Source organism: Clarias gariepinus, chromosome 2, assembly GCF_024256425.1.
Source record: "Clarias gariepinus isolate MV-2021 ecotype Netherlands chromosome 2, CGAR_prim_01v2, whole genome shotgun sequence".
Taxonomy (NCBI): domain Eukaryota; kingdom Metazoa; phylum Chordata; class Actinopteri; order Siluriformes; family Clariidae; genus Clarias; species Clarias gariepinus.
This window is the reverse complement of record NC_071101.1, coordinates 10,324,578-10,352,309: the sequence shown is the minus strand read 5'-3', so window position 1 is coordinate 10,352,309 and position 27,732 is coordinate 10,324,578. Positions and strand designations below refer to the sequence as shown.

General features: G+C 38.4%; 2 protein-coding genes across 20 annotated transcripts in view; both read right to left on the bottom strand.

The window, feature by feature from the left end:
* The window catches only part of syngap1a (synaptic Ras GTPase activating protein 1a), a 158,367-nt gene extending 152,485 nt beyond the window's left edge, over window positions 1-5,882 (bottom strand). For all 3 annotated transcript variants that reach the window (XM_053482427.1, XM_053482443.1, XM_053482435.1), the window contains exon 1: window positions 5,610-5,882. In XM_053482427.1, the coding sequence (XP_053338402.1) occupies window positions 5,610-5,631 (22 nt within the window). In that variant the 5' untranslated portion in view covers window positions 5,632-5,882. The remainder of the gene's footprint in view (window positions 1-5,609) is intronic.
* Window positions 5,883-12,973: 7,091 nt separating this feature from the next.
* scn1bb (sodium channel, voltage-gated, type I, beta b) lies at window positions 12,974-22,230 on the bottom strand. 17 transcript variants are annotated; one of them, XM_053514318.1, is made up of 8 exons: window positions 21,804-22,230; window positions 21,542-21,608; window positions 20,905-21,124; window positions 19,339-19,505; window positions 17,920-18,157; window positions 15,746-15,887; window positions 14,021-14,092; window positions 12,974-13,508 (listed from the first exon to the last, which is right to left on the bottom strand). In XM_053514318.1, the coding sequence occupies exons 3-7, from the start codon at window positions 20,984-20,986 to the stop codon at window positions 14,026-14,028; spliced, it is 696 nt and encodes a 231-aa protein (XP_053370293.1). In that variant the 5' UTR covers window positions 20,987-21,124; window positions 21,542-21,608; window positions 21,804-22,230; the 3' UTR covers window positions 12,974-13,508; window positions 14,021-14,025. The 17 variants fall into 17 exon arrangements, with proteins under 17 accessions (XP_053370293.1, XP_053370289.1, XP_053370314.1 ...); XM_053514314.1 differs by having other exon boundaries at window positions 21,818-22,230; XM_053514339.1 differs by having other exon boundaries at window positions 20,905-21,078; window positions 21,818-22,230.
* Window positions 22,231-27,732: the final 5,502 nt, after the last annotated feature.

The window sequence follows — 27,732 nt, the reverse complement described above, 5'->3', positions numbered from 1 at the left end:
GGAGCGATCATGTGGGACAAATGGCTCCAGCTGGAGTGTGAAATCTCTGTCTTATAGTATGTTCCAGCCAAGGAAACCACTCGCTGTCACTCACAGCACAGGTACATTTCTTCACCTCAAGGTTTTGCATCTTTGATATTTTCAGATGTACATTTTGCCATCGTTTAACCTAAGAGACATCCTAAGTAACACACATTTTTATTAACAAACTGTAAAATTGTGTTTAAGAAAGGAAAAAAATCTCTCTTTTACTGGCAGAGTCAATCTCACGGATTCAATTCATAGTTCAACTTTTGTGATGGAGGTTATTTGGGTCGCTTCTCCAAGGTATAAACCCTGATCCACCTTAATATTAAAACCCCTACCTAATATTGTGTCCCCTTTTTGGTGCTAAAACAGCCCTGAAATATCAAGGCATGGACTCCACAATACCTCTGGAGGTGTGCTGTGGTATCTGTCACCAATATGTGAGATATGAGGAGGGGCCTCAATGGATTGGACTTGGAATGGAATGTCCAGCACATCCTACATATCATTGATTGGCCTGAGATCTGGGGAATTTGCATGCCAAGTTAACACTTTAAACACTTTTTGTCTTCAAACCTTTCCTGAACAAGTTTGCAGTGTGATGCATTATCCTGCTGAAAGGCTTCACTGCCATCAGAGAGTACTGTTGCCACGAAGGGATAAGTGCATGGAGTTTGCATGTTCACCCTGTGCTCCGAGCACTTCAGTTTCCTTCCATAGACTTGCGGATTAGGCTAATTGGTGTTCACAAATTGCCTGGAGTGTGTGTGTGCCCCGTGATGGATTGGCACCCTGTCCAAGGTGTACTATGCCTCGTGTCCTAAGTCTCCTGGGATAGGCCCTAGAATACATGATAAAGCGGTATAGACAATAAGAATAGGAAGAAATCCAGGACCCAAGGTTTCTAAGCAGAACTTTTTTTCAGAGCTTCCCTTCTCCCCAGATGGACCTAAAGGAAAAAAACATCACTCCCAACAACATCACTGAACCTTGGGTGTCCTTGACCCTGCCACCAGTTGTCCCCGATACAGCTTTTGGTTGATACTAACCACTACAAAATGGGAACACTCCACAAGACCGGCTATTTTCTAGATGCTTTGACCCAGTTGTCTAGTCATCACAATTTGGCACTTGTGAAGGTTCCCTCAGTACCTTATACTGTACCTGCCTATTTTTCCTACTTCTAACACATCAGATTCAAGAGCTGACCATTGATTTTCTACTTAATATATCCCAACCTTTACAACAAATGTGCCATTTAAGGCATACTGTACAACTTGCAACATTTATGTAGCTGTGGAGGAAGTATGGAATCAATTTAATGAGTCATTTTAATGATTTAACAGATACTGATACTCCCAGATTCACTATACTGAAACTAATGCTTTGGAACTCGGAAATGGTACCACTAAAATAAGGAAACAGGGAAATGATGCGCATTAACATGAACCAATAAGATAAGAAATTAAATAGACATTCAAATTATTACCTAAATAGAAACAGCTGAATACACTTTGCATGACAACACAAGAGGGCAGAGACAAGACCAGGAAGTGTAAATATTAAATGTCATATCAAGTCATAGGGAGAGAGCATAAACTTATTAACTAGCCCACCAGGCAACTGAAAGTTGTAATGTTCTTACCGAATGACATGTTTTGGTTGCCCTGCTAAATTGGAATGTACTGTAAGAAAAGAACTAGACTCGCACGCTCTAAAATTTCATCCCAACATCTTTAACTTTGATTACGATTCACAATGTTGTGGCCAGTTTAAAATTATTCCTCATGTTCCCACAAGTGCTCTTTCACAATTTAAGTCCTGGAATATGTCCAAGCCATCAGGAAAGAAAAGCTCCATAGATGTGATTACCTGGTCATTCAGTACGTTCAGGTCGTCAGCTGACTTCATTTTTTGCTGAGCCTGAGCAACTGATCAACCCCAGATCATAACACTGTCTCCATCGGCTTGGACAGTGGACACTATGCATGATGGGTGCATCGCTTCATGCGCTTTTCTTCTTACTCCATTATGCAGCTTCACCAAATGTTTAAATAATACCTAATTACAGTAATTAATTTGAATGATTGATTGATTGATGTTTTTTTTTTGACCACATTGTTTTTGCAATGTTCACAGTTCAGCTCTGTCAGTTTAGGGTTTAATAACGCATCTAACAGTTCTTAACACAATTCCAGTAATTCTAATGTATTCCTTGCTTGTTGCAGGCTAATAAATTGACCTTTCTGAAATGGCGACTTAGCTGGATTAGCTGGAATGTGTTATGATGTGGCACACAGTGCCACTTTTTTGGACAAAAAAACACATTTTATGAATATGGATGAGCACGTTACCACAAAAACCATCTCATGCTAGTGTGACTGAATTCGTTGATCGAAATTCTTTAACATACAAAATATCTTGTCCTCCCTGCTTTCAGTTTACAATGTCATTGATTTAAAAAAACAAATAATAATAATATATTTGATAAATTCGGTTAATGTATAAGATTGTGTAAACCTGCTAGCTCTGGTAGCTTGTGCCATCTGTGCGTGCTCGAGATAGACGATTTCTGTCACTTGTCCAGTTTCGGTGGGGATGAAAGAAACTTTTAAGATGGAAAAATGACTGTCAATGCCAATAACATGGCTGAGCAGTGAGTGGTTTGAAGAGATGAGAGCTTTGTATGGCTCAGAGAAAATGTTAGCCTTTACTGCCTGATGTTAGATGTCATATGTTAGGGGAAATTCTTTATCGACAGAAGTCAGAATAAGCAAATACAGTAACATGACTTAATTGTGACAACGCTACATTTTAATGTTTTACAATTAATAATGATCCAATTAGTGCCTGGATATAAAAGAGACACTTTGGAATAGCATTATGGATGTTGACTCGGAGAAATACATACCTCTCTGTACATTAACCTGGAAGTATTATATTATTGCAGTCCATTTTTTTAACATCTGCTTGCAAAAGTCAGTGATAACTCTCTTCTCTCTCATTTAATCCTTTAAGCCTCGTAGCTAGACTCGGATCTAATGAGATACCTTCAGCTAAATAATCTGCATAAGTGTATGATTTGCTGCAATGGAGGATCTTCTTCAGATACAAACAGTTAAGAAAACTTAAGGCCATTTTCTTTATACTATTATCAGCTGTTCTAGTGCTTTTTTTTTATTTTTATTTTTTTTTACTTGGTTTGAACTGCTGAAAAACTCTTCCTGGGTCCAGACTGCGGTTCACTAGCTGATGACTCCTGACTCATGGTGGAGAAAAGACATTTTATATGAAAATGGTGCAATTATGTAAGATTTTTTTCCTTTTTTTTTTTCCTTTCAAGATAAGGTCCTGAACAGCTAGGTGGGTTTGACATTTGAATAATTCAGGCCCGTGTCCATGAAGGTCCGCCCCCAGAGTCTTATATGGCGTGTATAGTGTCCATAAAATGACTAATATCTGAGCACAAACAAATACAGTCATGCTTTATGTCACATCTGTGAGACATTCTGTGATATAGGATGTTATGTGATTTGGATGTTGTATGGACGCCATGTCATAAATATTAAATTAAAACAGAGAGATGGCACTCAAGAATGTTATATGGTAAAATTTTAATTTGTTCACACTAAGAGGCTAGAAAGTACATTATGTTACTTAGGGTAGATAAACCGGTAGCATTGGAGCTTATTATGACTATCAGCATGTATGTATTATAGGTTATATACTGCATGTACAGTTCTGAAAAGTCCCTTCATGGGGCCGCATTTGCTCAAGAATTAAGGTTGATCAGAAGTTCATGAGTTCAAGCCCGAGCACTGCCAAGCTGCCATGCAAGGCCTGTGACCTTGTGTACTCCAGGGTGCCGTATCATGGCTGACCCTGCACTTTGACCTCAGCTTCACTGCGCTGTAATGCACATGTAACATGATCATGGCATTTTTTTGTATACAGCAGACAAGAGATGAGGGATGTTGGTGTTATGTTGCTATGCAGGAAGTCCGGTTACGTCTGCTACATCTAGGTCTTCGATCGAGATACCTCATGGGGTATATGCAGTCAGTTTTCGAAACGGGTTTTCTCACCAACTTAAGAAACTTTTGCCAAACCCACAGTTTAACACATTAACGTACAAATGTTTTAAATATCTTTTACGTTCCTTGTCTAAGCCGAGGGATCGCCACAGCGGGCCATCGATTCTGCACTGAACTTGGCACAGGTTTTACACCTGTAAAGGTGCACTTCATGACACAAGCCTAAACCTTTATCTTTATCTGCGTCATGTGGTTGGGGTTTGGGTATTGAACCCAGGCCTTTCGCATGGCAGGCGGGGAACCTACCCTGAGCCACCTATGCTCAGGTCATTTGTAAAGAGTAATGTTTAGTGGTAGCTCAAATGGTTACAGCTTGGATGGTTTGGGGTTCGACCCCCTGCAGTGCCAAGTGCCCACAGTTGAGCCCTTGAGCAAGGCCTTTAACACAATCCCCTCCAGGGGCGCTGACCCTTACTAAGATACGCAAAAATAATAATAATTTCACAGTGCTATAAGGTACTGCACATGTGACAAATCGTTCTTTTCTTTTCTTTCTAATGAGTGAAAAGACTTTTTAAATCTTGTACCTGTACTTCTGTCGAGTGTGGACATCATTAAAGTGAGTACTATCATTAATTTTATTAAGGTTTGCATTTTTATGCTCTCTCTATCTATTGTCCTGTGGAGTGAGTGAGCGAGTGTATGAGTGTGTACTGTGTGTGTGTGTGTGTGTATAAAGAGAAAAACGACCTCGGCATTTAAACTGAAGTGGTCCTGTTACTCTCGAATCTCTCTTAGTGCAAGCATCTATTCGGTGTGTTCCTCCTCACTTGCGCCCACCACTACCACTCACATACACACACACACACACACACACACTCTCTCTCTCTCTCTCTCACGCACACACACACACTGCTGGGGTCGTTTCACCCGCTATAAATAAACTGTTTTGGCCTTGGAGCGCACATCTGCATCGGCGCGGAGCACGCGCGTCACGCCGTCACGCACGCGGAGGTTTGATCTCTTTGAAGTTAAAAGTAATAATAATAATAAACTTATTATGTTTTTATCATTTCCCGCTTTGAAGTATTGACCAAAGATGCATTTGTATCAGCAGCCTAAGTGTTGAGGTGTAAATGTGTGTTTTATTATTATTATTATTATTAAAACACAGTCACACACACACACACACACCAACAGGTAACGGAACGATCGAGCCGCTTCACTACAGCACTACGCCGTCGCATAACAACCGTCGTCATGGAAGCGATCCTTTTATTTTTTTCATTATTTATTTTTTTCTTTTTAATTGTAGCAGATGCCCCGCGTTTGTAACATTGTATACATATGTATATATTTTTTTTAGAACTACCGAACAGCCGCTTTGATCCAAAGTCTTAACGGATGATGTGGGAATTACGCAACGCGTGCCGTCTCAGCAGGAGGAGAAAGAAAAGGAGATGGATCTAATTAATGTATATATATATATGTACATATATATATATATTTTTTTTAAATAAGCACAAACAGGCGTATTTCAGCTCTTACCTTGTGAAGACACATAGGACATGATCCAACGGCATCGAACGCAGCCACCCGCCTCACCGGGTAATCTGACGTTACTTTCTAACAAGCCTCATCCGGGCTAGAAGCAGCCACAGCGGTGCGCCGTGCGAGCATGTAGGCGGCCGTTACAGAAGCCCATGTCGGCGGAGTGGAAGGATCGGCTATGGCAAGGAAAATCAACCGCACATTTATTTAATCCATGATGTCGGGGAGGAGAGGGAGGAAGATGCCGAACTGCTAAAGTGTGGTACAATTGCGATGCGCGCAAGCAGTAAAGTGGAGGAAAGAGAGAGAGAGAGAGGGAGAGATGTAGAGAGAGAGAGAGAGAGAGAGATAAGAAGGTGGGGGGGGGGGATAACGTGTGTTAGAGGCGTGCGCATGAATTACTGCGCTACCCGGATACTGATCCAAATGACTTTGAGCAGATGAGAGGGATTTTAAACTCCTTCAACTAATGTCTCTCTCACGCACGCACACACACACACACACACACACTAAACTCTCTCTCTCGCTCTCTGTATATCAGTCTATGTGTGCGGGAACGCGCAAAGTCACACTCAGGCGCGCTCTCGGGAAACTACAGTACAGTACATCTTATGATCATGTAAGCTGATTGCAGTCAGTACATCATCATCTAGTAGTGTAGCGTGCCTTCACTTCCACCGCACACACACGCACAGAGAGAGAGAGGGGGGGAATTATTATTATTATTATTATTATTATATTTGCACACCCCAGTTATTTTTACTTCATTTTTTCATTATTAACACTAAATTTCTCTTTTTTTCTCTATTCTTTATATTTTGCTATATTGTGTAATGTCCTTATTTGTACAGAATATTTTTATTTTATCCTAGTTAAATTAATTTTCTATTGTATTTTTTTTTTATTCATAGTTATTTCTTATCTATAAGCTTTTATTTTTTAAGGTCACAGGCCGTCGTTTAAGCATTTCACTGCATATCCTACTGTGTATGACTGTGTATGTGACAAATAAAATTTTTGTTTTGTTTGAATTTGATGATAATAATAATAATAATAATAAGAAGAAGAAGACCGGTGATGTAGTGGTTGGCACTGTCACCTTGTTCCTCCAGGGTTGGGGGGTCGATTCCAACCTCAGAGTCTGTGTGCATGGAGTTTGCATGTTCTTCCTGTGCTTGATGGGTTTCCTCCGCTTTACTCTCACAGACTCAGTTAGACATGCAGTTGAAGCTATTTGGTGTGTGTGTGTGTGCCATGTGATGGATTGGCATCCAATCCAGGGTGTACTCCAAAGTGTCCTGGGATAAGCTCCAGACCCCTGTGACCCTGTAGACAGGATAAAGCAGTATAGACAATAAGTAGTGAGTAAGTGATCATCTATTAGTGTGCTTTTACCTTTACTGCCAATGACACATGCACATAAACACCCACACCCAAATGGACAAAGATAGATAGATAGAGATTATTATCATTTTCATCAAGGCATCATGGTGGTGTAGGGATTGACACTGTCACCTTGTACCTTCAGGGCAGAGGGTTCGATTCCCGTTTCAGAGTCTGTGTGCGTGGAGTTTGCATGTTCTTCCTGTCCTTGATGGGTTTCCTCCCACAGTCAAAAGTCTTGCAGATTAGCCTAATTGGCGTTCTCAAATTGCCTGTAGTGTGTAAATGTGTGTGTGTACTGTATGTTGACAGGAGGTCCTACTACAGTCGTATGAATGGGAATAAATACAATGATCATGACCATTGGACTTCACGGTCCTAGAGGTTCCTAGATGGATTGGTGGAAATTTCTTGTAGTGTGTATGTTTGTTTCCTGCTATAGATTGACACCCAGTGCAGGTTGTACCCCACTTTGTGCCCTAAGTCTCCTGGGATAGGCTCCAAGCCCTCCGTGACCCTGAATAAAGGGTCTAGACAGTGGTATAGACGATAAGTGAGTGAGTGTGTGTGTGCCCTGTGATGGGTTGGCACCTGTACCCCACCGCAACCCTGTGTACAGGATATATAAGATGAATTTATTATTATTATTATTATTATTGTTATTATCATCATTAATTCATTCATTTAGGACATTGGTGGCCCAGTGGTAGTTTTCTCACCTGCCATGTGGAAGGCCCAGGTTTAGTTCCCACCCAATGCCTAAACCCCAGCCACTGGATGCAGTGCCTAGCCCGGATAAAATGTGAGGACATCTGGCATAAAACCTGTGCCAAGTTGAGTGTGGCTCAGACGGTCTGATGTTGCGACCCCTCGACTGAAGCAACCGAAAGACTGACAACAACAATTCATATATTAATTTATAGCACCATACATACTCACATATATTAATCTACTGCCATGTTTTGGGTGGTGTAAGACCCCTGGAATTCTCAGAAGAAACCGACAGAGACATGGGGAGAACATTTAAAGGAACATCACATGGGAAATAAGCTGAGATTAGAATCAAACCTGGGACTGACTGAATCTACATTTTCTTTGGACAAAGATAAAAAAAATTGGAGATCATTAATAATAATAATAATTATAATAATAATAATAATAAGGTTGACAAGGTTGTCATGGCCTCCATTGTGTGTGTGTGTGGCATTTGCCCACTCATCCTGTGCTTGGTAGTTTTTTTTTTTTTTTTTTTGTCAGGGTACTTCAATTTTGTTGAGTAGTTCCTCCAAAAGACATGGAGCGTAGGCTGATTGGTGTTTCCAAATTACCTGTAGTGTGTAATTAGGGATGTGTGTGTGTGTGTGTGTGTGTGTGTGGTGTGTTCCTGTGCCCTGCAATGGGTTGGCACCCCATTCAGTGTGTAACCTACCTTGTGCCCTGGGCTCCCCATGACCTTACAGGTAGTAACAACATCAACAACAACAACAATAATAATATTATTATTATTATTATTATTATTATTGTTGTTGTTGTTGTTATTGGTTCATTTGTCTTGCGTTTAAAAAAAGGTGGTTCTTGGGAGGGCAGCAATGGTTGTTTGTTTGTGTGTTTGTTTGTTTTTAATTGTTTGTGTCAAAATAGGTTCATAATGCAGTTCCAAGCTCTGTGACTGCCCCAAGCAAATCCAGAAATGTAAAACAGCTTAATCACATTTAGAACTATAGAACACAGTTGTGTATTTAGTTGTGTAGGCAGTCACTGTATTTTGAACGTGAGCTCCCCAGGTTGGCCAGCAGGCCATATGTCACTATCTCATGTTTTAATTTTTTACTTATTTAAAAAAAATAGATGTCTGATAAATTCCACATTGCTGTGAAATGCATTAAATCTGTTGCTGGATCTGTAGTAATCATGCTGTGTTCAGTCATGCATCGGTTGGTTCAAATGGACACGTTGGCACAGAGCTCTGGAAGACAAACTAGTGTTCGCAGTGAGGGGCTTCCTGTATGTCTTCCCCTTTAAATTCATTTTATGAGAAATGCTCCTTACATTTAAACCATGATATCTGAATAGATAGATACCTTCCCATTCATTTTATCGTTTTTTTTTTTCATGCAGTTGGTCTTTTTTAGCTCAATAATTAAATAAATTTGATAGAAATTTGATAGAAATTTATTATTTGTTCTCATTGATGTATATATTTGCATCCCATGCAATAAGACAAGAATACAATTAACTACCAATAATAATTGTAATATTATTGTTATGCATAGGATAAGGCAATTTTTATAATACCTTTTTGAAAGTAGTATCTTTATTATTATTATATATATAATTAATATTAATAAATAGTATTAGAATAATATGAATTTTTATCTAATATTCTAATATATCCAATATATAATATATATTTATATTTATATAATGTTTATTTATAAAAGTATTTAAAGGAAATGGAATGCAATTGCATTGATCTATCCTCTGTGTGTGCTTTAAAAATGAATAAATTTTTATTCTGCAGTACAAGTACTTTGTATTTCAGTCTTAAAACAGAATTATATACAGATTTTCTTTGAGACTGTACAACAGCTGGTGTGCGTCATTCTCAGTAATGTTGCAAATGGTGTAAATTCGAGCAGGGGGCAAAGAACAGACAGTGACAGCTTCCACAATCCATTTAAATGTTATTAGTTTCAAAATAAGATGAATGTCAAAAATTAACCAACGTTAATCTAAGCGTGTCGCCCCCTTCACTTCATTCTTTGTCGCAGACCATCATAAACCTGTAGCGATACTAAATTGAACCCTAGCTCAATTAGATGAAGACTAACACCCTAGATATTTTTTTGGTATTCCATGTTTTAGGTGTTTGGTATGCACCTGAGTCAAGGTTTTGTGTCCAGAGTTTTAACCACAACTTATTCTCGTGAAGGATAGTCACAAGGTGCATTGTATGTGATATGATGTTCACGAGGCAAGCAACTGATAGGGAATTTAGCTCTGTAACATTATTTCATAATCCTGTATGTAACCTGGGCTGCTTGCACCCGTGAAAAATATGGCATCCTGATGATACTTGCTTTTTAAGTTTCTACTTTTTACTCTTGACAATAACAGTCAAAACCATATAAAGGCATCAAGACATAAAACCTAATAATGAAAACAAGTGAAAATAAACCAAGAACTACTTAAATAATGGCAACATGAAAACATTAACGATAATACTAAAGACAGAAATATGTTTCAGAGCACTTTACGAAAAGTGTTAACTTTAATACGTAACAAAGTAAAAGCGTATACTTGTGCATATTCACTTATTACCAAGTGAATTATTTACTGATGAATTTCGGAAAGTCCTAAAATTCTAATAACATTACCAGGGTTAATTTAATTAAATTTCCTTCTGCAAGATGCTGAAGTAGAAAACACAAAGGCCTTCTTTCCTGTTTTTCTGTTTACTCAGTACCTTAGCGATGGCCAACAAAGAAACTTTAGAGATCTAAGATTATATTTTCATTTTAAAATGAAACTTATCTAAACTTCTGCAGAAGGTCTGTAACGATCCGCAGTACTGAGGAGAGAGCAGCTGCCTGCCAAAACTTACTTCCAAAACCAGTCACGGAAGCATCCTCACCAAAAAAAAGCATCTGGTAATGTTACTTTATGTCAACTTAAACAACACTTTGTCCACCTAGTAATCGTTTCTAAGTCATTCTGAATCGACCCTAAAACATTCATGTTGTTCTGTTTAGGTTGTGTAGGTTCTAACACAAGGCACTACTTGGTATGTGGAACAAGGGATTGTACATCCTACATAGCTGCACTAGACAGTAGCTTTGCTTTTAACACCATTTGGGATTCAACCCGGAGCCTGGAAGTTAGTGAAGCTGATATTTTAAACTGTAATACAGTGAAACCTCGGCATACGAAAGCCACGCCTTGTGTATTTTCACCTTAAGGACAAAAAGTTTGCAAAAAATTTGCCTCAGCATGCGAAGAATTATTGGCATACGAGCGACTGAGCCGATCAAATAATGTAAACTCACAACATTTTTCGCAAGACATAGGGAAGACATAGCATCATGGGTCCCAAGAATGCTATCAGGACCGGTAGCAAGAAGAAAACAAAGCCACGTTCAGTTTGGTTTTTAAAGCAGCCAGTGCCAAGGGGCATCATAAATAATGTGTTTTTATATGATTATAGTGTTGGAAATTGGTAATATTTTTGTATTTGTGTATTATACTTTACTATTATTTTAGCTGGAACAGATTGTCTGCATTTACATTATTTCCTATGGGAAATTTCTTTTTACAATATGAATTTTTGTTTTTCTGATTCTGATTAAATTGTAAAGTGTAAGTATGAAATATGAACAGAAACATATGAGATGTACAGGACTGTCCACCACCTCCATATTTTATTCTCCTTACTTTGGGCTACATAGTAGCCAATGGAGTTTAAACTTCCTTCACCCTGTTAAATACACTTACTGTTGGTCGGCAGCTCAGCCACCAGTCGTGGTTAGTCTGTTCAAGGATTTTTGTCGGTGGAGAAAAATAACTGAATAAATAAACAAATCTTAATCTGTAGATAATATACAGTGTTTGTGGAACTGCTGTATAAAAGCAGGGTCATGCTGGTGTACTTAAATACTCCAGTGACTTAATCGGCATGTTGACTGAAATGATAAGCCAACTCTGGAGTATAGAGCACAGTGCTGATGTAAAGGCTTTATGTTGGTACTAAATCACATTGCACTGTGATAAATAGAATCCACAGTGTTAAGACAGTGTCCTGGTGCATTCATCCATGAAACATCACTGTAGAACGAACACACACACACACACACACAAATGTTTTATTTATTCAAATTTAATTTAATACCCCCCCCCCCCCAAACATACACAATCATCAGGGTTTCCTTCACTGTTTCCATCATTTTTCACTTTATATATATTTTTTTCATAAAAATATGTTGAGGATTATTATAGCAGAAATAGGTTTAAATAGAGAGTCTAGCACACATTATTTGCATTGCTTATTCGCTGATTGATCATGCATTTGCCAAAGAGACTAAAGTGCATAAACTTGAGCCCGAAAACTATTGGCTTATATTGCATTGCATTAGCAGGAGGTGATATCATATTCATTTAGATTTATTACATTCACTAGTTGGTATTCAGTATTCAGTCATTAATAATGAATATTACCAGTAATGTCTAGACTGAAGAGTAAAATTCTTACTTGGATGAACAAGTAAGCGCACAATGCCCTGGAGGATCTACATTTTGCGTGTTGCCTGAATGCAGCTGCATCACATTTTAAGGGTTTATATGTACAGTATGATCTACGTAGCTCCAGCATTAAATGACGGGAACAGAATGGCTCAAACTTACAGTATAGCTGACTGTTCCCCTGGCATGTCAGTGTAGCATAGCGCATGCACCAATAGCGTTGCACGGCGTCGTGTCAGTACACCGTGGGAAATATTGCCCTGAAAATGAACAAGGCTGTGCATAATTCACTGCTCCTTACTGACCCCTAGTGCAATATTGGACTATTGCTTACTGTATTTTCAGTACTGTATTATTATTTTTTTAATTATCAGTACAGGAATACATACTAGGGTTGCCACCTTTTCACCAGACACACACATTAACATCATTTTAGTTTAAAAAAAAAAAAAAAAAAAAAACATTGTTACTGTTTCTTTGATCTGTTCTTGGTATTTGACTTTGATTTTATATGAGAATTGGTTTGCCCTTGTACTGTAGGCGTCAGCTTAACGACAATCTGAAATTAAAGTGAATGCCGATTCCTGGCGTAACATGGCTTCTGTTTCAGATTTCTAACTTGATCCATTTTGTGCTTCTTCGTTTTAGACAGCCTGTTGTATAGTAGCTCTGTTTATCTGTTTGTGCTAAAAGACAAAACTTGTCCAGGACAGGTGGAAGTACAGTATGACTTAACAATAAACGACCTGACCAATAAGATTTTATTGCATGTTTCATGCTTACTTAATTACAAAAACTTTACACCAGGTAAAACAGGACTGTGTGGAAGAAAGAATAAAAAACAAAAGACAAAAAGGTGGCAACCCTAATATATACAGCAGGTAGGTAATGCATTTCATACAGTTTCTATATTAAAGCATATGAGGTGCAATATACTCGAGAGACTAATGTCTAATCATGCCCTATTATTACACTCATGCAAACTGGCAGGTTTTTCTTCTGCAAATATCCATTTCCTGATCCCGATATCCTGAAGTGCACTCCAGAACTGCATACTGATACTATGAATACTCATCCAGAAAGCATGTCATGCTAAACTAGATAAACAAACACACAACAGCGCAGGAACACCGCAGGACTCGGATTAGGTTGCTTAATAAGTACAAAAAATAATAATAATAATACAAGGGCAGAGAATCCGACTGGATATTTGTGACGATGTGAGGGAGAAGCAGAAGGCGGGGATGTGGAGATAAATATGGGTAACGCAGGTAAAGCCTGAAAACAAACAGATCAATAAGTCAATATGTTACCATCTTGTTTTTTTTTATTATAGTGATTATTATACAAGCTTCAAATGTGTAACAGAAATCTGTGTGGTTTTATAACAGTTCGATGAATATGTGCTACTTATTGTAAATCAATTACTTCTTTTAATTAACTGTCTACCTGTATTACACACTGACACCAGTCAGCTGCTACGACTCATGCCATGATATTAATTGCATAATAATTGAAATGACAGTATGCCAGTTAGAAATGAGATTACTGCTGGCAGCTGTGGAAATTCGATGAAGCTTTTTCGACAGCCAGCCATGGACTACAACAAACAGAGACGACTCCTAACTCTTGACCTTGGCATTTTTTTTTACTTCTTCTGCCTCTCTAAAGCAGAGAGTACATGCTGTCCTTCGAAAAGCTCTCACGTGCACAGTTAGTCCGTCGATGCTTCCATTTCATCTGACGCAGTATGATGTTTCTGTATGTTTCGTGCGTTTCATTGCACTCACCTCTGTTATTCTGCCACCTGCACTCCTGTGCAGTTATCTTTGCTTTCCGACGCTATTGCTAAATACTCCTCTCTGCAATACACATACGGAACAGAAGCCGTCACGCACAGGTTAAATAATATGGGACCGCAATAAATTGATATGAGATATATAAAACTCAGGATTCTGACCCATATCGTTTCTGCTTTAGAATAATCAATATGAATGCAGTGGTACTCAGCGAAAAATAAAAAATAACAGACGTGGCTTAAATAAAGAACATTTAAAGCAAAGCAGACTCCAGTGTTATCTAACACAGAGGGGTACTTCAGTGGGCAGGATCTTGGTTATATCATAGCCACTTACCAGAGTTGAAATTTTTTTGCATGATTCGTTTTTAAAAATAACTGAATGAAAGCTATTTATTATCGTATGAGAGGTGTTCAAGTCAAACCGGGACTTGTGATGACATGACTCATCTTGACTGACTTGTAAACACCATATTGTGTAATGAATTGCATTGAGAAAAAAAAAACGTATCATAATTATACAATCCCTAATCAATCGTCATTAGATGAATATAAATAAAGATTTGATTATTTGTCATATGTGCCTTACAGTCCAGTGAAATGATTTTGTCAAATGCAGTATTCCTGGGGTCAGAGCGCAGGGTCAGCCTTGGAGCAGATAGGGTTAAGGGCCTTGCTCAAGAACTCAACAATAGCAACTTGAAAGCACTCGGACTCAAACCCCCAACCTTTCCCATTAGCAACACAGAGCTTAAACCGTTAGAGTGACCACTGCTCCACTTATCACAAGATGGTACGAGAAGTGTTCAAATCAAACCAGGACTCATGATGAAATGTCTCCTGAATTAAGGCGTTACACTGGTTGACATTTACAGAAGACTTCAAGCACAGACTCAAAAGTAAAACATTTGAATTGTGCAAACATTTAAAAAAAGGCTATACGTCCATGAATGACAATACTGGCCGAGGTGGCTCGGAGGCCACTTCAGAGAGTGGAACGCCTGATCCTGGAAAATCGATGGATAACTTGTCAGTTATTGCGACTTCCGACCAAGCCATTTCCATGAAGGAGTTCCTGGGAGGCCAGCGCTTCAGATATAAAGCAGGCAGTCCAAACATGGCTTCATCGTAATGAGAATATTTTCTACCTTGATGGTATCCAAGAACCAGTAAAATACTGGAATAACTGCATTAGTGTAGCAGGAGATTATATAAAAAAATAAAGGTGTTTTTTATGCCCATTACTGTGTTCTGTTATTCTGCACAATCAAGCAATTGACTTGAACACTCCTCATATTTAGCCAACTATATTTACCTGACCTTAAACCTTACGTTAATCCTGCTTTCTCACAATCTATCATTATTTTATCAGAGAAAAGATATCTGGTGTTAAGCCCCATGTCTTTCTTACTTTTTATATTTTTTTTCAAATTGCAGTACAATAATTAAATACATACTGTAATATGATAATAGCTCCCGAAAATGGCACATCCATCCTTCTAAAAAGTGCAAAATTGATTGATTGCAATTGCTCTTAATTCTGTTAGTCTGAGTAAAACTGAGAGCATGTTCAGCTTCCCGCATATTAAAGAGATGCACTGGCTCGGCATACCTTGGTATGAGAACATGTCAGTAAGTTACTGAAATACGGAGAGTAATAATGCAGGTCTATGTATAATGTAGGCATCTAATAAGAGAAGGTGAAGATGGTACTGACGCGCTGGCTCTGAGGGCCTCGTCTCCGGCTGCAGCAATCTTTCTGTAGCAATAGATCATCTCCACCAACAGCCACAGCTGCAGCCCAATGATTGACACGTACATCATTACTTCTGAAATGATAGAGGCCGTGCCGCGTGTCGCTAAGAAAGAAAGACAGAGGAAAAGCAAGAGAGAATTACATTGCATGCCCCATGTAATTTGGAATAAGGAAGTGTAATGTCAGCATTAGCACAGCTGGAACCTGCTCGAAACACACTATTTCGTTGGGTCGTACTCTCTCAACATACAGTACTCCTCCACTATACTCTATTAATTCCAACAACCATGTCTGAAACATTATAATCTCGAAAGCAGAAGTAAGCTTGACCTAAGTGTTCGAATAATTACAAGTGAATATTTACGAGTGAGTAATAATAATAATTTTTTAAAAGTTTTTACATTTCCAACTTGTTCGCCGTTCAGTCTGGTGGAGGGAAGAACAGCTTCAGTGGTGTGCGACATGTCTATTTCTGTCATACCTCTAATATACCATTTCAGCTGACTCTTCAACTTAAACCAGTGTAATGAATTAAAACCTCAGATTGTACTTGCTCAAGTCATCATCAACTCATTGTCTATACCATTTTATCCTTTATCCCAGGGACTTAGGGCACGAGGCAGAGTACACCCTGGACAGACACACTACGGGCAATTTGGGAACACCAATTAGCCTCACCTGCATGTCCTTGGTCTGTGGCAAGAAACCGGAGTACCAGGAAGAAACCCAACAAGCACGGGGAGAACATGCAAACAGACAGACCAGAGGCAGGAACTGATCCCAGATCCTGAAGGTGTAAGGCAACAGTGCTAACCACTAAGTCTTCGAGCCGTCCTGCTCAGGTCACTTTATGTTAAACCAACGGAAAAGCCTACTGTAGCTTTCTTCTTACACTTTTTAAAGAAATAGTCCCAAACATGATCCAGCACGAGTTCCAGCTTTTTGAAAGCAGAGGACACTCCCATCACTGTTGGTATGATAGTGTGAAAAGGTGGAAGGTAACTAAGTAAATTTACTTTGAGACAGAGAGTCGCTTAAGTAAATTTTAAGGTAAGTACTTTAGTACTTTTACTCAAGTTGATATGTAAATGCAGGACTACTTTTACTTGAGTAATACTTGACCGAGGACATCTCTAGTTTTACCCCAGTCCCTGTTTTGTATACATTCCTAACCACTGTCTGTTGGTATAAAATCAATCCGAAATCTTCAGCCATATCCAAGCTAGTCCTGGGGTAGCCATTGTGCTTGTGCATAGTGTTACATACTACACTTGAGTGTGTTTTCTGCAAAGGCTCATGTGATACAGTATGTCCAATGCTCTCATGTTTAATTATCTGTAAAATGGTACATAGTTCACAGAATAATGTCGTGTGTCCATATTTAGGCGTTCACGTGTTTAGTAAAAGCAGAGTCTCATATTAGTACATATTACTGCTGCATATGCGAAAATCATAATGAAAAATGTAATCCTTCTTTATCAATTGATAAATGATGGCCCAAGAATAGTTTACTTGTAAAGTGATGTAACCGAATACGAAAAAGGACAAATATAGCTACAGATTTGATTTCACTCTAGAAGTGTGCTTGAGGTCTGGGATCCCATAGGAGATAACAAAAATAGTCCTAGTGGGAGTGGGAAGTTTCATTTTTACAGGGCTGTAAAATGTCAGATATGAAGCTTACAGTGCTAACAGATACCATGCTCATTGAGATAAATGTCTGGTTTACTTGTTTATAAGTCATTAAAATATCTCAGCCAGATAGGAACAAAAACAATAACTGTGTGAGTATATAAAAAAATAAAGTCGTGCACACGTCTCCACTTGAGACGCTAAGGTTTAGGAACCATCAAACACCTTGTTGAGCATGCTTGTATTTCTACCTCTGTTTTCCCCCAGTGATTTCCAGTGTTCCTGATATATAAGGTGTAAATCCAAACGCAAGTGGTACGCTAAACAGATATAGATTCTGGTTGCAGCATTGCATAATGCCACTAGGTGTGAGCAGAAGCAAAAACAAGATCTAAAATCGGCCTGCTTAACGGTTAGGACTTTATGCACATACTGTATGTACACATCCAGTATTAATAACCCCAGGAAGCTGAAATAAGTTGGTTTTATGTAAAATACTACACCTTTGGCCACCACTGTCAGGTGCACCACCTTGCTGATGGTAGTCTCATACGGGTAGGCGTTATATTCGAGGGTTCGACGGAAAAAGCAGCGATATACTCCCGAATCGTTGAAGGTTACATTGTGGAGGTAGATAGAGGCATCCTGCAGATCGGTGGTCTTTCTACTTCCATTCCAGGCCACGCGGTCTTCGAAGCGGTCATCAATTATAATAGACGTCTCACCGTCATAAGTATAGATCTATGAAAACAACAACAGCTTCACATCAAACACTTCTTTATGCTGTTTTAAAGCTTTGTGGTGTCTGCAGTACCTTTACTAAAGGCTTGTTTTTTGTTTTTTCCATAATCTAGTTTTAGTTTCTGTTGTACAGTACTGTGCAAAAGTCTTGAGCTATCCATTTCTTCAAATTGAATTAAATTATGTAGTTTAAATTAAAGAAACAGGAGTTTTTTTTAAACTACAAAGTGCCCAAAGATACTATTTAAAAAATATGTGACAATCTCAGCAGCAACCTTATTTTCCCTCTTGTCTGTTCCAATCACTCAGCATTCAGCATCACCATTATACTAATCAATAATAAATAAATCTGTCATAATCTGCACCTGTTTCTCACTGGTTTATGTCTTGTTAGATGTTTTTTTTTTATTATTAATAAAAAAATTCATAGATCACTGTGTGACTTAAAACATAAAGAACGTTCCTCTGAAACTGATCAGGTATAGTGGACTGGACTGGACTGAAAATGAAAGACAGAAAAGTCTTTCAGGATCTCTTGAGAACTATTTTTCAAGATTTTACTATAAACCAAAAAACATTAAAAAAAAAAAAAAACAACAACAAAAAAACAAGAAAGTTTGGCTTTTTGGAAAAAAATGAGGGGGTCAAGACTTTTGCACAGAAATGTACAACCTCCAAACTGATGGTTTAAACAGCTGTTGTATTAGCCATAGGCATCACTTCTGGAGACCACATCTAAGATACTTGTTAATGAAATCATGTTTCGGCGGGGGGACCTCCTCAATATTTGGAGGGTGGTCATAATGTTGTGGCTGATCAGTGTCTTATGAACAGATTTATTTATTTTTGTTTGTTGATAGGGTGAAACTTCCTTTAAAGAGAAAATCTTAGTAACTTTAAGAGAGAGAAAAAAGAGGCATGTTAAAAAAAAAAAAAACACCTGTTTAATGCTGTAATAGCATCACTGCTTGACAAAACTAACTAGGTCACAGATGCTCCACAACATGAAAACAGTTGAGGGAATAAAGTAAGATGTTTTATTCATTAATAAACTAAAATCAGAACTCATCAATAACAACAATCTGTTATTCATTGTTTTCCTTACTTGGTTCAACTTTTTAATTATTTTCCTCACTTTCTTACACATTTGCTAAAAGTTAGACATACAATACAGAACTCACATGTAGAAACTCTGTCTCTCCCTTGGCCCTGAAATACCAGTCGGCAATAGCGCTGGCCACCACCTCTCCTCTCATCTTGCAGGAAATGCAGCCGAGTTTAAAGCCGTTCCCGGCTACTGCTTCAGTGTCGGAGTCCACTTCTGCACACGCCCCGTTACACAGGGAGACTGGCGCACACACAGGGGCACATCGATAAATATAGAGTTTAAACAGAACCACACTCGATGCAAAACATCACTAGGGGGAAAAATACCCACAAGAGCGCTAGATTGCTGCAATGTATATCTCTACTAAGTAAACTATTTTCTCTCTCTCTCTCTCACACACACACACACGAATTTTATTAGACATCATTACTTTATTAGTTTTTGTATTGACAGAATATGGTTCTTTGTATTATAATTATACTATAAATGTTTATTGATTCATATATTATTTATTTTTAAATAGATAGGATTAATCTTAAAGCAACAAGGTGATAAGATTATCACGAAAACACTAATAGGTAAGTGCTTTTGCTTTTATACTTTTGCATACTGAATACAGACAATATCCTAATATTCCTGCTCATTGTACTGTTGTCACAGATTTTATGAGATTTCTCTCCATATTTGATATAATGCAAGCAGTATATTTGTCTTGTTTCCCATTTTCTACTATATCTACAATATTCACAAGAGCTATGCGGAAAATTCGTTTCAGTTATGTCTCATGATTCTTTTTGTACAACATTTCAATAAAATCTTTTTTTTTAGCTTTAGTAAGTTTGCAGTAAAATATTGTGCAATACAAATGGAATCAGCATATAGGTATCATAATAATATCGTATCGGGTCATCCATGGTGATTTCCATTCCTACCATTGATTTTGTATACTTCTCAAGCTAACTTATCTAAGTATAACTGAGTATGTCACTAAATACTAAATATCCATTTAAATGTACTCAGTATGCAACCAAATACTTACAGCATAAACTGGGCACTTAGGCTCAAAAGCACTAATGAATAATTAATTATGTTTCATAGTATTAATTTTGCGTAACTATACCTTAACAATATCAAAATCAATCAATTACATTTCAATTCCTAACAATAGCATAATCATTGAGTTGTAAGGCTCCAGTGAAATTCCAATCCTAATAAACTGGCAATTTGTTCATTTATAGGGTTTCTTATAACTGTGTCATGCATATTGGATTTGACCTATTCTTCCTATTTGGTTAAAGCTTACAGTAGTTATACATTTCTACAAGCTAAGTAGAATTGTTTGCATGTCATTAACCTAATAAACTATGGTATGTTTCTATATATTTTTTGTTTTATACCATGCTTGTGATCTCACTGAAAAGTATTATCTCGTGTCTGTTTACGCTGCTTTCTCGTAAGGTTCCATTACGACAGAGAGCTCCGAGCAATTGGGGGCAAGTAAGAATGCTTAGGTAGGTGGATTGCTGTATATAAGGCTGCGTTTAAGAGATTTTTTAAAGCACTACATAATGGATGTACTATAGACAATACTTTGCCTTAATGTCTTCCAGACACTGCTGCGAGAAAAATGTTGACTCACCCCAGAGAGCACAGAGTACACCCAGGAACAGGAAGCACCTGGCAGTCATGCTTGACAGGAAGTGGTGTGCTGTTGGTGCCATCCTTGATGCAGAGGGAAGGGAGATGCTTAAGAGGAATCTGTTGTATCACTGGAAACTGGCGCCTTTGAGTCGTCTAGTTTAAGTCAGCAGCACTGTAGTTTTAGAAGCGAGAATGGATCTGGTCCTATTCAGACTTTTCTATTGAGGAGGGAGTTTGGCTGATTATACCTTTACAACTTTATTCTATACAGGGATTGATAAGCTGGCTATCAAACAAACCAAGCTGGGAAAGTGTCCATGGAAGACTTGGTTAGGTTCGGCTGTGCAAATCAGGTTGATTTCATTTATTTTATAGAGTACAAAACCAGAGTCGCATATGCTATACAGTACATGTGCAAAAGTCATGCATTAAAGCTTCCACATGCTTCATTCAAAGTGCTTAATTCTTTGGCTAATATTTTTAAATAAATATATATCCGTCTATATTTGTACAGTCTGATTTAACACCGTAATAAGAAAATAGAACATTACACTACTGTTTCTTAAGAGGATGACAGTGTTGAAAGCAGGTTGCATATCATTTTTTAGAAATCCTGTTCAGAAAAAGTGCAATACCTGAGACTATGCACAATCCTGAGATGTGTACGTGAAGGACAAACATCTGCACGCAAAAGAGTTACGCCTAAAACACACATTAAACATGTCAAATATTGAAATCTGTCCATGCATGCGTAGTGAGGAGTGAGTTTCTGTAAGGAGCGTGTAGCAATGGAGCATGCGGGTCGCCTTGTTGATTATCTTAATGCACCCAAAATCATGACATGCGACTGTTACGCATGTCGTTTTAACGCATCCTATCCATTCCACATGCACATACAGAGGTTTAATCACAATAATGGTTACTGGTTGGGATTCCCGGCGATGCTGTCCTCTCGATGCCCTTCTGCCTTTTGTTGTTTTTTCTGTTATTATTGTTATTATTGTTGTTGATGTTATTATTATTATTTTTGTATTTGTATTTATATCTTCTGATCGACCTCGTATGTAATGTTGAGTCGGTTTCTATGCGTAACTGCGCGGATTAAAAGCAAAACGGTTTGTTTGTTTGTTTTTCGCCCCCCGATTTTACGCGTCTGTGTGTCGATGGATGGAAAGCCAGTAACAGATCAGGTAATAACCTTCTAAAGGAACAAAAAAATCTCGCAGTTGTTAAGTGTGTGGAGTTGGAGGAGCGGCTGCTGTTTGCATCTGCTGGAGCGCGCGCGGACAGATGTGATGCGCGCGACAGAGAAATCGTGCGTGCGCCTCTCCTCTCTCTCTCACACACACACACACACACACACACTGTCTCTCTGTATCTCAGTGTCCTCTGTCCAGCAGGTCTGGACTGGCCTACATTTTTTATTTATTTATTTTTATCATTTATTTATTTATATACATATACACAAATGACGTCCTCCGCCCTGTCTAGGTGCCCTATGTAGGGTAAGTGTGAATAGCCTCCATGCCATAAACAGTGCACTATGTGTACATTAAAGGAGCGATTTGGGATTCGCCATCTGTGTCTGATGCATTGCGGTAAAAAAGCCGGAACCGGAACCCAGAGTGTGAGAGGGACAGAGAGAGAGAGAGAGAGAGAGAGTACGTGTTTTCATTAATGACGTCACCGGATCCATACAGGCTGCAGGGTTTATTGAGATAGTGGATACCTGACCATCACAGCCGTGTGTGCTTGTAAAATAATCTGTCTTTCATGTTATAAACTAATAACTTCCTTAAAATAATAATAATAATAATAATAATACATTCACATAGTTAAATTAACGTCTCAATTTTCACTCAAGTTACATGTGGAAGTTAAACAAAAAAATAGATAATAAATATTATTATAGGCATGCATATATGCAATACGACATATACACATACACGCACTTACTTATGCATATACATACACTACATATATATGTGCTCATATACACATATGCAATTTGATATGCATATGTCAATAAAGTAAACTAAAACTGAAAACATATTTAACACATTTAACACACATGTTTTAGTTTACTGACATATGCATGTTAATTGCATATGTGTATATGTGGTATTGTGTGTGTGTGTGTGGATAGATAGATAGATAGATAGATAGATAGATAGATAGATAGATAGCATCTCCACATATGGTTGTAAATGTCATGTGTTCAGATATATTTTGGCCGCGTGTATATTTAGTATGGTGTGTGTATATTTAGAGGATATATTAATTTGAAGGAAAGATGCTAGCTAGCTAGATAGTAGATAGATAGATAGGTAGATAGATAGATAGATAGATAGATAGATAGATAGATAATGATAGATAGAGGATTGCCACTAGTGTGGTTTTGTGCCCCTTGAATATTTCACAAAACCCTCCAAAAACATGATAAAGCATTTTTAAGGGCACGTTGTCACTGACAGGTCCTTGGACTTTTCCTTTCTTATCATTCCTTTATGGCACTGCTAGCAAATAAGACTTTCTTTCACTGCACCACACACTTTTCACCAGCAGATGTCACCCTTTCATGCTGTGAATGAAGCTTCAGTGTGTAAACCGTTTCACCTTTATGTGTATATATTCATTTATTAGCTGTTTTACATACCAGGATGCTTTTTGTAAGGTAGAGGAAAGAGTAAATGCTAATTTCTGTGTGAGGATGACTTTAACAATGGACAGAAAATAACAGTAAATTAATCAAAAAAAAACAATGAAGTCAAGTGTCAAACCCATGAAAGCATGATGAACGTAAAAAAAAAAAGTTTAAATCATTCAATAAAAGTGAAAGTTTCACTATGTTGGCTTTAAGCCAATCGTTTAAGGACTGAAATTTCCTTGTTTTGTACCCAAGTCTCCATCAGTGAACAGTTCCTCAACAAAAGGTTTTCACACACACTGTTGTTGGTATTTTGTCCCATTCCTCCCTGCAGATCTCCTCTAGAAGCAGTGATGTTTTGGGGCTGTCGCTGGGCAACACGAACTTTCAACTCCCTCCAAAGATTTTCTATGGGGTTGAGATCTGGAGACTGCCTAGGCCACTCCAGGACCTTGAAATGCTTTTTTGTTGCCCGGGTGGTGTGTTTGGGATCATTGTCATGCTGAAAGACCCAGACACGTTTTCATCTTCAATGCCCTTGCTGATGGAAGGAGGTTTTCACTCAAAATCTCACGTTACATGGACCCATTTATTGTTTCCTTTACACAGATCAGTCGTCCTGGTCCCTTTGCAGAAAAACAGCCCCAAAGCATGATGTTTCCACCTCCATGCTTCACAGTAGGTATGGTGTTCTTTGGTGCAACTCAGCATTCTTTCTCCTCCAAACACAAGTTGAGTTTTTACCAAAAAGTTCTATTTTGGTTTCATCTGACCATATGCCATTCTCAGAATCCTCTTCTGGATCATCCTACTGCTCTTTAGCAAACTCCAGACGGGCCTGGACATGTACTGGCTTAAGCAGGTGGACACGTCTGGCACTGCAGGATTTGAGTCCCTGGCAGCGCAGTGTGTTACTGATGGGATCCTTTGTTACTTTGGTCCCAGCTCTCTGCAGGTCATTTACTAGGTCCCCCCGTGTTGTTCGGGGTGAGCTCTTGAGTGGAGCCCCAGATCAAGGGAGATTATCAGTGGTCTTGTATGTCTACCATTTTCTAATAATTGCTCCAACAGTTGATTTCTTCACACCAAGCTGCTTACTTATTGCAGATTCAGTCTTCTCAGCCTGGTGCAGGTCTACAATTTAGTTTCTGGTGTCCTTTGACAGCTCTTTGGTCTTGGCCATGGTGGAGTTTGGAGTGTGACTGTTTGAGGTTGTGGACAGGTGTGTTTTATACTGATAACAGATGCCATTAATACAAGTGACAAGTGGAGGACAGAGGAGGCTCTTAAAGAAGAAGTTACAGGTCTGTGAGAGCCAGAAATCTTGCTTGTTTGTAGGCGACCAAATACTTATTTTACAGAAGAATTTACCAATTAATTCATAAAAAATCCTACAATGTGATTTTCTGTATGTTTTTTTATTTTATTTTGTCTTTCATAGTTGAGGTATACTTATGATAAAAACTACAGGCCTTTCCCATCTTTTTAAGTAGGAGAACCTGCACAATTGCCGGCTGACTAAATACTTTTTTGCCCCACAAAATACTTTTTTGCCCCTCAAGAGGTCATGCCCTTATTTACATTTGGGCATTTGGCAGACGCTCTTATCCAGAGCGACTTACATTTTTATCTCATTATACATCTGAGTTGGGGGTTAAGGGTCTTGCTCAAGGGCCCAACAGTGGCAACTTGGTGGTTGTGGGGGTTGAACCTGGGATCTTCCGAACTGTAATCCAATGCCTTAACCACTAAGCTACCTCCAGCTACCTTTAATGAGTCATCCAACCACTTTTGCCATGTGTTCTTCGGCTGACACGATTTTTAAAGCATCACATATCTTTTGCCTTTGCTGGGTTTTTGCCAATAATACCAGTCCTCACGCTCTGGCAGATGACATGTTTCATTTGTTTAAGTATTTCCAAACTGTTATAGTTCCTTTTTTTTAAGGTAGCATCTCTCTAATTCTAACACTTGATTTGCACACAGTATAATCAGCACATTAATTTATATAAGGTTTATAGGTATTGCCCTGCAGGGGCAATATGCCAGCCCACCCCTTAGAAAAATCATGTCAAGCATCGTATTCCCGAATAAGTCACATGATCTGACACCTCTTGCATGGGTCTACGACAAACGGTATGGGACTAGTCATGGGCCAAATTCCCTATTACTGTATATGACAATGGGGCAAATGTGTGCACGTCTTGTGCCCCAGGGGTACAATTTATACCCTCTTGCAGAGTATGTTCTGACACAGCTTGCACGCCTCTTCAAATGTGGTGAATTTGAGATTTCTACCAAATTCTTGTTCTTTGCTAGAATCCATCAAAGTTGGTCTTAATGTTATGACTATTTGGGGCGGTTAATTTGTCCTTGCAGAGAAAATTATGGCATGGGTCATTTTATGGGTTCATGGCAAACGGTACGGGACTACGCACCAAACCTTTGTACGGAAAAAGAAAAAAGAATATAAGGCCTGTGAGATATTCTAATAGTAGTGCTACGCTTCGCTAGCACCACTAATACTATAAATGTAAATATTGTGAAATATAGAGTGACATCTTTTTCTATTTTTTCCCCCAACCTAGATGTTGAATTATATGTTGAATTAAATTTGATTTGAGTTTAACCAACTATACAAATTTGTTAAGTCTGACATTTTTGCGATTTCATTCCCATATTCCACTAGTGGTAAATTTTATACGGTTAAAAAGTAATGATAACTTTGCTTCTATCTGACATAACTGAAAACCCTAATGGACAATTTGATATGAGAAGTCTGGACTGTTGACACACACCAGGGGAGGGGGTGCAGAGGTCAGTTCACCTCTCCCAAATGGAGCGGACAAGGAGGGGGATGGGCTAAACTAAGTCACCTGACTTTCTTCCAAGTAACACATTTCATTCATAATACTATAAACACTAGGAGTGTGACGTTAATAATAAGAAGTAATTTGAGCTACCCATCAGAATCACACGATAAATTGTTACACCCCTAATAAATACAGACCTATAATTTTCACGTTTTTATTTTTTTTTCTAAATTGTGTGTGCGGAGGTGAATTCGTTCGGTCTTGACTCTAGTCTTGAGTGACAGTGTTGGGGGGTGTCGAATCGTCGATTGCAAAATAAACACACAGCGATCATGAGCGATGGAGAGAAAAAGGCCAAAGCTGTCAGTTGCCCAATTTAAAAAAAAAAAAAGAAGATGAGGAGAAATGAGCAAAAGATAAAGGTATGCAACAAAGTTCTCTCTGTATGATCACGGTATCCATGTCATCAATCAATGGCTAGTGGTATAACGTTTACTTTTAGGTATGTTAGCCTTCTTGCTTATGATGCTTGCTATGCTTACTTTGCTAAAAAAAAAAAAAAAAAAAACAGTCCATTATAGAAACCATCACATAAATTTTAATGGTTTCTATTAAATATCATTGTGAACCACTAACTTTTTCCCAGTAAAACCATTACAAAAGTCCCTATTGTAGTGTGTTTTGGGGCACTTTTTAGTCCGTTGAGGGATTTGTGCAATTGATAAACGTAAGGTACGCTGCAATTACAGCTGCAAGTATTTTGGGGTATGTCTCTACCAGCTTTGTACATCTAGAGAGTGAAATGTTTGGCCTTTTTTTTTTTTTTTGCAAAATAGCTCAAGCTTAGTCAAATTGGATGGAGAGCGCCCGTGAAGTGTAATTTTCAAATCTTGCCACGAATTCTCAATTGTATTTAGGTCTGGACTTTGTCTGGGCCATTATAACACATCAATATGCTTTGATCTAAACCATTCCATTGTAACTCTGGCTGTATGTTTAGCGTTGTTGTCCTACTTCAGACTATTCACCCTGCAGCAGGACAACAACGCTAAACATACAGCCAGAGTTAGAAAGGAATGGTTTAGATCAAAGCATATTGATGTGTTAATAAAAGGGCAATCTAAGAAGAAAATCTGTTAGAGTCTGCAAAAGACTTCAGACTCTAACAGATTTTCTTCTTAGATTGCCCTTTATTTGGTTCTATCCATCTTCCCATCAATTTTGACCAGCCTCCCTGGTACCCTGCCAAAGAAAAGTATTTCCACAACATGATGCTGCTACAATCATGTTTCACAGTGGTGTGTTCACAATGGTTATTCAGGTTCTGGTTCTGGTATATGCATGTGATTTTGCATTTGGCCCAAAA

Coding starts and splice junctions, on each gene's coding strand:
- scn1bb (XM_053514309.1), bottom strand. CDS start 21,651: ATGGACAGATTTCAATATTTGACATGTTTAATGTGTGTTTTAGGCGTA. Junction 15,888..17,919: donor CCTGACAGTGGTGGCCAAAG/GTGTAGTATTTT, acceptor TTTCTTTCTTAG/CGACACGCGGCACGGCCTCT. Junction 14,093..15,745: donor GAGGCCCTCAGAGCCAGCGC/GTCAGTACCATC, acceptor TGTGTATTGCAG/AGAGGAGTATTTAGCAATAG.